Here is a 10677-nt window from a genome sequence, read left to right on the forward strand (position 1 = left end):
GTGTTTGGCAAGATGGGAGAAAATGAAGTCAATGGAAAATGAAGCATTATTCAAAAGAAAATAGGTATGTTTTAGGGGAAAATGACTTCCCTTCATTGAGGGAAGTCATTTTCCAAGAGATGTACATGCAAAAATTTTCGGGTCTAATTTTTTGTGGGCTTTTGCGAGTCTTCCCACCAAACCCGCAAGTTAGGGTTCATGCAATCAAAGTCCGCCCCATGCAGGTTGTCGGGCCCATCGGGCCGGTCCGCGAACTTTTTTTTATTCAAAATTTAAAATAAAACAAGTAAAATCTACAAATAATATATATATATATATATATAGAGGTAAAAGTTCAGATGTAAATTTCTACGTGTGTACGTGTGCACTCCTATTGACCGTGCGTTTGGGCTGATCTAAGTGCACACGCACTCAGTGTACCCTGCCACATTCACCATTTATTTGTGGCGCATTGTGTGGGGGAGCCAATTTGTAATTTGGCTGGGGTTAGGGGGGGGCGGGTGTTGTATGTTTCGTTTCCGTTGGCGGTACACTCAGAATAGCTCTGTGGAGGCGTCGTATCGCGAGGTGAGTGGTGAGATACGCAAATGACTCAGTCTAGTGGCAGCCGCCGTTCTAGGAAGGGTAGGTCTCGTCATTCGTTCTAGCCGACGACTCCGCCGTCGGCTTCGTTGCACAGGGTCGCGGAGGCGTCCCGGGCGTTCAGACGCCGGTCCGTGCGTCAGTCTCCGACGACACCTGATCGCGTCAGTTTCGTACGGGCTGTCCCCGGGATAGCGTCTAGAGTGTCTGCACGGAGACGGATCGCGCACCGGTGGGGCATGCGAGGTTTGTGCATCTTCCTATGGGTTCTATGTTTTTCTACCTGCAATTTCTATGTATTGTGGGTTTACGGGGTTAGGGGGCAGTGGCAGTGGCGTTTTTTGGGGGTTGTGGGGTGATTGGAATTTGTTTTTGGGTCATTCTTCCTGGTTTATTGATTCTTCAAACTCTAATTAGAATCAATTTGAATGTGTGTAAGTTATGGCTTAGTGATTGAATTTGTTTTTGGGTCATTCTTCCGGGTTTATTGATTCTTCAAACTCTAATTAGAATCAATTAGAAGGTGTGTCAGTTATTGCTTAGTGATTGGAATTTGTATGCTAGGTTTTTGCTGATGTATCTACTTGTGAATGCCGCATAGCTTTAGTGGACTTCCTGTATCTCTGGATTAATATGGAATTTTGGGGGTCAAAATAGATTATAAATCCATTGAATGACAGTTCATTTTAGTTTGATGCCTAGGAATAGCCTTATATAGAAGGATGCATTCTATCAACTGGCAAAGTACTAAATTTTCCAGTGACAGAAATCTTAGTTCAATTGATTTATCAAATGCTATTTGTATACAAATTCACATCATGTATAGTTACACTTGTGAATGCCGTATAGCTTTAGTGGACTTCCTGTATCTCTCGATTAATATGGAATTTTGGGGTCAAAATAGATTATAAATCCATTGAATGGCGGTTCATTTTAGGGTTTTCACAGTTAAATTGAATGAATAATTAAGTACTGAAGTTGTGGGATAGATAGTTTGATGCCTAGTTATAGCCTTATGTAGAAGGATGCATTCTATCAACGGGAAAAGTACTAAATTTGCCAATGATAGGAATCTTAGTCCAATTAATTTATCAAATGCTATTTGTATACAAATTCACATCATGTGTAGTTACACCAGGAATAAGCAGTTCATAGAAATAAAACAAGGTGAAAACATTATGATCAAGACATGAAAGGTCCTAAATTATAGCATTTAAATGGCAGTGCATTCATCGCAATAAAAAATGCGCAGGGTTATTAATTTATTAAATTTTGTCAAATGCTATTCTCAGAGACTTTTCACTTGTGCTTACATTTAAATAAAAAATAAAAAACAGCTTACATGCAGAACGTTGGGTTCTCTAAATTCAAGGATTTGTGATCCGTTAATTTGTTAGTAAAATGCAAAGAAAGACGTAGGTTATCTAGAGCACTCGCTACATGGTGCAATGTCGTAAATTCTGCAAGTGTTGTCACTTCTCTGTACAGTTATTGCTTTATTAGAATTGCTCGTAGCTACATTAGGTTGCCGTATTAAATTTCACACAGGGCCAGACCGGAACTATTTCAGAGTGAATTTTGATGGAATTGGTGATGATGACTGGCTTTGGGTGTTAAGATGGTGAAAGGAGTGTACAGTTCGGCAGTAGTCGAGCAAGTTTCTCGTTCTTTTTCCTCTTGTCTTTCTTTTGGGAATTTAATTCCAAGCATTTTTGTTCCGAATCTGAGAGTAGTGTTGCTTAGTTAGATTACATTGCTTAATGATTATTTAATTGGAGTTATTTTCATGTTCGGCTTTATCTGCAATTCTTTATAATTTAATTATGGTTGCCTACTGCAAAACTAAAGTTGGTTGAGTAATTAACATTATATTTTCCTTAAATACAGAGCTTGTTAACCTGTTTAATGCTTAAGTACAAAGCTTAATTACATTGCATATTTAATTTCAAAGCTTAATTGCATTGCTTAATTATAGTGTTAAATGACGAGTTCTAGTTTATTTGCTTTATCATAATTCATTATTAAATTGTTTAGTTTTTCCTTCTCTTTAATTTGTAGTTCTCTTTGCATTAGTTTGTCAAATTCCGAATTGTGAGTACTATTTTTAATACTGCATTTCCCAATTCTTAGCAGGTGCGGGTATTAACAGGTTCGGCCAGCTTAGCAGGTGCGGGTATTAACAGGTTCGAACATGTGCGGTGCATCGATTTTGCATGCTGGTTCTAACTTCCAGGATGCATCGATGTGCATTCATATTCGCACGGTATTGTGATTCATGCAATTTTATTTTAACTCTGTTCGAAACAGTCAACAAAAAAATATGTAATACCTTAATCCAGCAATGCACAAATAAACACAATTAGGAATGCACAACTACACTCAAGGATGCACAAATGCACTATTCACTAGACCCCACAAACAAATACCATAAGGAATGCAGGAATGCACCACTGATTTTATAGAGTTTTAGCACCCAACAATGCACAAACAAACACAATTAGGAATGCACAACTGCACTCAAGGATGCACAAATACACCATTCACTAGTTCCCACAAACAAATACCATAAGGAATACAGAAATGCACAGCTGATTTTATAGAGTTTTAGCACCCAGTAATGCACAACTACCATAAGGAATACAGAAATGCACCACTGATTTTATAGAGTTTTAGCACCCAACAATGCACAAACAAACACAATTAGGAATGCACAAATACCATAAGGAATACAGAAATGCACCACTGATTTTATAGAGTTTTAGCACCCAACAATGCACAAACAAACACAATTAGGAATGCACAAATACCATAAGGAATATAGAAATGCACCGCCGATTTTATAGAGTTTTAGCACCTAGCAATGCACAATCAAACACAATTAGGAATGCACAACTACCATAAGGAATACAGAAATGCACCACTGATTTTATAGAGTTTAAGCACTTCAGTGTTATATAGCCACTAACTCTTATATGTGGCAGATTGGGACGGTGGTGAGCATCTCAGCCAGTCGGGATGAGAGGGTATCATGGTTTCGACGTCGTCTTGACGCGGAATTCCAGACCACTAACCACGTGGGGACAGCCACGTTGGACATGGTATGCCATCAAACGTGTTCAAATTAGGGCATCTAATTGGTAACGCAAAACCACGAGCGTAGTCTAACACCGCTAACTTGTGTCGTGCAGTATTTCTTCCCCATATTCCACAAGGCACAGTTTTACGTGATGTGTATCAGTTTCAAGCATGCCGCGTTTGTCATCATAGACAGCTCGTCCACGGCAAACATGGGTATAGTGATGTATGGTATAATGCCGGAGGAATTGGTAAACATCACGCACGCTCAACACTGCATGTTATTGTTTAAGTATACTCATGCCCCTTTTGAACTAATGATTGATTGTAGAGGGACCTACTGGCCGCGTATTTAGACAGAAAACAGCACATTGCCAGGGCTCTATGTTTGAGGAACATGCAGCCCGAGAGGATGCAGTTGGCGTTGTCTGACACCCCCACCAACGGTGACTCCGGAGTCTACGCAATGAGACACATGGAAGCTTTTGTTGGACAGGATCCCAGATGTTGGCAGTGCGGTCTGGGGACGGGAGGTCCCGGGGAGATTGAAAATATGCGAAAGAGGTTTCTGCACAACATCTTGCTTTGCACGGTGAATGGCAACATGCACAATATTCGCACACGAGCAGGGGAGTATGACCGGCATAGGACCGAACAACTACTGACAGGAGCAGTTAAGTAAATGTTTGATGTGAGGTAGAAAAATGGATAATCTAAATAGCGTAGCAGTAGTCGAGGGGTTGGATGTTAGTTTTAGTGGTGAAGGTTGTTGGCTTACTAATGTACCAGTGCATTAGCGGGGACAATATGATTTCCGTTGTTTACCACTGTAGTTTATTGTATGGCCGGAGCCAAATGCAATAGTTTTCAAACAATGCAACTGTCCTACCCCCAATAAATTAAAATCTATTGAACTGATGTAGGGTCCCGGCTTTTTGGTGCAACAATGTGCATAACAACATGACATAAAGAAATGAACACAGGATAACTCACTATTAACCAACAGTAACTTTATATGTTCTATAAAGGATGTCATGCTAAATGAGTAGCAAACTGACATATTCATTGCAAGTATCACTACGAACGGCATTGTCATGTCATTTGGAATTGGTAATTATGTGGTATCGCTAGACGGACCCATTGCAATGCATAGTATGCAAAACATATCTCTTTCTAGTATCGCTACAAATGACAATGTCGTGTCGCTTGAAATTGGTAATGATGTGGTATCGCTCCGCAAATATAAAGCACAAACCCATTGTAATGCACAATATGCAGCACAGGTCAAATGAATTAATATAAGGGACCTAAATTCTAATGGCCTTATTCATAACTAGAAATGGGTGATATAAATGTACGATTAATAGATGATTCAAATGAAATAGTATAATGGACCAAAACTCTAATGGCTTTATTCATAACTAGAAAAACTACAATGTCGTACTAATAACTAGTGATGATTCAAATGAATTAATACAATGGACCAAAACTCTAATGACTTTATTCATAACCAGAAATGGGTGGTAAAAATATATAATTAATAGAATGGACCAAAACTACAATGTCTTTACAAATAACCAGAAATGAAGGACAAAAAAATATAATTAATGGAATGGACCAAACGGGTGCACTAATCACTTCAACGGGTATCTACGGGCATTATGATGCGCGTACACACTACACACCCCGCACTTTCTGCATGCCTTGCCACTTCGCTCAATGGCTAACTCTCATTGGCTTTTAATTCGCTTTCCGGTCCCTTTCTTTTTTGCTTGCACTGGCGGTTTAATGGTAATGGATGTAGGAGGCTGCACACCACACAAAGCTGCAATGGCAACACCATTCCCTTTTGGAGCATGATACAAATCCGAGCATTACATTTAACCGATTGGACACCTGTTTCCTACGTTGAGTGCTCTGACCACCACTGCCACCCTCTACAGGGTTTATCATGTTCCTACCACCACCCTTTACACCTTCCCGGCTACATAATAAGTAGCGCGTGGTGACTTTGCCATCACGACCTCGCTTTAGTGTGCTGTGCCTCACAGAGAAGCCACATATTCGTGCATAGTTGATGTAAAAATGTACGCCTTCTACTAGTGTTTTGAAGCGGTGCCCGACAGCCGGTGTAATTGCGGAATCCACAGTAGGCCACCAATATTTGACTGGTACAGTGATATACCCACCTGTGTCCACACTCTTCCGCTCCCTGCCATCTGTAGTAGGAGCATGTACAACATCATGAGGGGCAAAAACCTAAAATTAATTTGCACTCATTCGCACTGCCCAAGATTAATTTCATGGTATTCTCAACGATATATTGCACTGCTTTTATTAATTTTATCACAATTTAAACTGAAATTAAGTTGCAACTATATACATAAAACCAAACTTCAAATACAAAATAAAAGAAAAATGTGAGTGTAAGATTTAGGTTCCAGGAATGCTAAGCACATTAATTTTAATATAAGAAAAATGTAAGCACAGTAATTCTAAGGGTATATCACATTATCACCCTCCTGCTCCACAACATGTAGACGCAGAATTGCAGCCAGGCGCAATGAATTCGGGCGATCAGGATGAGCAGGGAGGAAAAAAAAATAAAACAAACCCCATTAGGAAGCGGACCTGCTATCTCTCCCATGCGATCACAACGGGGTGGTTGCAGCAGCGTCACTCCGGGCTCGCGGCAACACCGGCGGCTAGATACGGTGGTCGCCGGTTCGTTCCTACTCATCGCGTCGCCCAGTCGATCAGGGCTGCAAATCGCCACCGCAAACAAAAACAAAAAAAAAAAACAAAAACAAAAACAAAAACAAAACAAAGAAATGAAAAAAACAAAACGCAAAAAAAATGCACGGATAGAATTCAAAATATGCACACCTACATGATGGTGCACGGGAACTATACTAACCCCTATTTTCCACCATCAGATCGCCCGAATCAGTGCACCACATCAGTACACTCATTCACATTTTAGTAGCGGTGTGCACCAGAAAAGCTATATATATATATATATATATATATATATATATATATATATATATATATATATATATATATATATATATATATATATATATATATATATATATATATATATAAGAGTGCTCATATGTGGTAATGTCATTAGGTGTGGTCGTGTGATCGTACCTGTGTCGTTGAATCAGTTTAATCTAACGGCAGTGGTAATTATGAGGATTTTCACGCGTTTTGGTAAGTGGGGATGTTATGGTAATTATATTGGCCATTTATAGCTGACGGGTTCTAGAATACACCAACAGTGTTGACAATATACATCAATAGTGTAATAAAACACACCAATAGTGTATTCCCGTATTATGGTAATTACAGTGGCCATTTATAGCGGCAGGGTTCCAGAATACACCAACATTGTTGACAACATGCACCAATAGTGTAATAAAACATACAACAATGTGATTTTCCCTATTCCGGTGTTTTGTGACGAGTTTACCCTTGCAGTTCGCAGGGTAGGAGAATGTGCGAAAATACTGGACAAATCTTGATTAATATGATTCATTGGATCTATCTAATCTAATGACCTATAATTGATCATATGACCACACCTGACAACATGGCCACATGTGATCACCCCTATATATATATATATATATATATATATATATATATATATATATATATATATATATATATATATGGCCATGTTGTCAGGTGCGGTGGCATTTTTGTAAATAATTGAACATCGAAGTGCAAGTAAAATGTATTATAAGTGCAAGTAAAAAATTTACACTGAGAATCAATACTAAGTGCACCTATAGTTCTAAGTAGTTGCACCTATAGTTCTATGTAGTTGCACAAATAGTTATAAGTAGTTGCACCTAGGTGCATGAATGTTTGGGGTGGTTTTCAGGGGTATTACTACCCGCTGAACTCAGATCAATGAATGTTAACAAGGCAAAATTACATGCACTTATAAGTGAAAGTAAGTGCACCTATAGTTATAAGTAGTTGCACCTATAGTTATAAGCACACCCAGGTGCATGAATATTTGATGGAAGTGAATGCTAACAAGGCAAAATTACATGCACTTATAGGTAAAAGTAGGTGCACTTGTTAGTGATTTTACTTGCACTTAGATGTTTAATTATTTACGAAAATGCCACCGCATTTTTTTAAGCTATTAGATCTGGACACGTGTCGCGCGCTGATTCGTTCTCATATTCCTTCCTGGGCAGTTATTCGCACCTGAGTGCATCCCTATATATATATATATATATATATATATATATATATATATATCTGTGTGTGTGTGTGTGTGTGTATATATATATATATACATATATATCTTTATATATAATAAAGCACAATCTAGCCACAAAATTTTCCTTCCAAAATGTGTATGCATTTTGATAGAAACAAGATTAGCAAGTATGAATGTATTAATTGTGTGGGTAGATGTATTTATACATATTTTTTTGAAGTTATTATGTGTTTGTATATTTTATAAACACGTGTGATGCACGGTCATTAAATATGGCCTCTTAATAATTTAAGATTATCATATAATTTTCTTATTCTATGTAATAGCAAAATGTTTTTTTAATAATTCAGCATTTGAATTGGAAACACTTAATCACAACTCAAATATGTTATACCTCCGGATTCATATGTAAGTCTGACAACCTAGTAGTTGCACTTGTGCGACCTCCGGATTCATATGTAAGTCTGACAACCTAGTAGTTGCACACGAGCAGGGGAGTATGACCGGCATAGGACCGAACAACTACTGACAGGAGCAGTTAAGTAAATGTTTGATGTGAGGTAGAAAAATGGATAATCTAAATAGCGTAGCAGTAGTCGAGGGGTTGGATGTTAGTTTTAGTGGTGAAGGTTGTTGGCTTACTAATGTACCAGTGCATTAGCGGGGACAATATGATTTCCGTTGTTTACCACTGTAGTTTATTGTATGGCCGGAGCCAAATGCAATAGTTTTCAAACAATGCAACTGTCCTACCCCCAATAAATTAAAATCTATTGAACTGATGTAGGGTCCCGGCTTTTTGGTGCAACAATGTGCATAACAACATGACATAAAGAAATGAACACAGGATAACTCACTATTAACCAACAGTAACTTTATATGTTCTATAAAGGATGTCATGCTAAATGAGTAGCAAACTGACATATTCATTGCAAGTATCACTACGAACGGCATTGTCATGTCATTTGGAATTGGTAATTATGTGGTATCGCTAGACGGACCCATTGCAATGCATAGTATGCAAAACATATCTCTTTCTAGTATCGCTACAAATGACAATGTCGTGTCGCTTGAAATTGGTAATGATGTGGTATCGCTCCGCAAATATAAAGCACAAACCCATTGTAATGCACAATATGCAGCACAGGTCAAATGAATTAATATAAGGGACCTAAATTCTAATGGCCTTATTCATAACTAGAAATGGGTGATATAAATGTACGATTAATAGATGATTCAAATGAAATAGTATAATGGACCAAAACTCTAATGGCTTTATTCATAACTAGAAAAACTACAATGTCGTACTAATAACTAGTGATGATTCAAATGAATTAATACAATGGACCAAAACTCTAATGACTTTATTCATAACCAGAAATGGGTGGTAAAAATATATAATTAATAGAATGGACCAAAACTACAATGTCTTTACAAATAACCAGAAATGAAGGACAAAAAAATATAATTAATGGAATGGACCAAACGGGTGCACTAATCACTTCAACGGGTATCTGCGGGCATTATGATGCGCGTACACACTACACACCCCGCACTTTCTGCATGCCTTGCCACTTCGCTCAATGGCTAACTCTCATTGGCTTTTAATTCGCTTTCCGGTCCCTTTCTTTTTTGCTTGCACTGGCGGTTTAATGGTAATGGATGTAGGAGGCTGCACACCACACAAAGCTGCAATGGCAACACCATTCCCTTTTGGAGCATGATACAAATCCGAGCATTACATTTAACCGATTGGACACCTGTTTCCTACGTTGAGTGCTCTGACCACCACTGCCACCCTCTACAGGGTTTATCATGTTCCTACCACCACCCTTTACACCTTCCCGGCTACATAATAAGTAGCGCGTGGTGACTTTGCCATCACGACCTCGCTTTAGTGTGCTGTGCCTCACAGAGAAGCCACATATTCGTGCATAGTTGATGTAAAAATGTACGCCTTCTACTAGTGTTTTGAAGCGGTGCCCGACAGCCGGTGTAATTGCGGAATCCACAGTAGGCCACCAATATTTGACTGGTACAGTGATATACCCACCTGTGTCCACACTCTTCCGCTCCCTGCCATCTGTAGTAGGAGCATGTACAACATCATGAGGGGCAAAAACCTAAAATTAATTTGCACTCATTCGCACTGCCCAAGATTAATTTCATGGTATTCTCAACGATATATTGCACTGCTTTTATTAATTTTATCACAATTTAAACTGAAATTAAGTTGCAACTATATACATAAAACCAAACTTCAAATACAAAATAAAAGAAAAATGTGAGTGTAAGATTTAGGTTCCAGGAATGCTAAGCACATTAATTTTAATATAAGAAAAATGTAAGCACAGTAATTCTAAGGGTATATCACATTATCACCCTCCTGCTCCACAACATGTAGACGCAGAATTGCAGCCAGGCGCAATGAATTCGGGCGATCAGGATGAGCAGGGAGGAAAAAAAAATAAAACAAACCCCATTAGGAAGCGGACCTGCTATCTCTCCCATGCGATCACAACGGGGTGGTTGCAGCAGCGTCACTCCGGGCTCGCGGCAACACCGGCGGCTAGATACGGTGGTCGCCGGTTCGTTCCTACTCATCGCGTCGCCCAGTCGATCAGGGCTGCAAATCGCCACCGCAAACAAAAACAAAAAAAAAAAACAAAAACAAAAACAAAAACAAAACAAAGAAATGAAAAAAACAAAACGCAAAAAAAATGCACGGATAGAATTCAAAATATGCACACCTACATGATGGTGCACGGGAACTA

At 38.8% G+C, this 10677-nt stretch overlaps 1 protein-coding gene across 4 annotated transcripts; it reads left to right on the top strand.

Moving 5' to 3' along the window:
• Positions 1 to 515: 515 nt before the first annotated feature.
• Positions 516 to 8652, top strand: LOC109188849. 4 transcript variants are annotated; one of them, XM_019339588.1, is made up of 6 exons: positions 516 to 828; positions 2716 to 2845; positions 3564 to 3680; positions 3771 to 3908; positions 3989 to 4305; positions 8416 to 8652. In XM_019339588.1, the coding sequence occupies exons 2-6, from the start codon at positions 2774 to 2776 to the stop codon at positions 8447 to 8449; spliced, it is 678 nt and encodes a 225-aa protein (XP_019195133.1). In that variant the 5' UTR covers positions 516 to 828; positions 2716 to 2773; the 3' UTR covers positions 8450 to 8652. The 4 variants fall into 4 exon arrangements, with proteins under 4 accessions (XP_019195133.1, XP_019195284.1, XP_019195064.1 ...); XM_019339739.1 differs by lacking the exon at positions 8416 to 8652 and having other exon boundaries at positions 2713 to 2845; positions 3989 to 4575; XM_019339519.1 differs by lacking the exon at positions 8416 to 8652 and having other exon boundaries at positions 3989 to 4575.
• The last annotated feature ends 2025 nt before the right edge of the window (positions 8653 to 10677 follow it).

Source organism: Ipomoea nil, unplaced genomic scaffold (assembly GCF_001879475.1).
Source record: "Ipomoea nil cultivar Tokyo-kokei standard unplaced genomic scaffold, Asagao_1.1 scaffold0103, whole genome shotgun sequence".
NCBI lineage: Eukaryota > Viridiplantae > Streptophyta > Magnoliopsida > Solanales > Convolvulaceae > Ipomoea > Ipomoea nil.

What these genes read in the sequence shown, in the direction of transcription:
- LOC109188849 (XM_019339588.1), top strand. Translation starts at nt 2,774, where the DNA reads ATGTGCGGTGCATCGATTTTGCATGCTGGTTCTAACTTCCAGGATGCA. An exon ending in TGTGCATTCATATTCGCACG is followed by an intron (nt 2,846 to 3,563) that starts GTATTGTGATTC and finishes TATATGTGGCAG; the next exon opens with ATTGGGACGGTGGTGAGCAT. An exon ending in GTATAATGCCGGAGGAATTG is followed by an intron (nt 3,909 to 3,988) that starts GTAAACATCACG and finishes GATTGATTGTAG; the next exon opens with AGGGACCTACTGGCCGCGTA.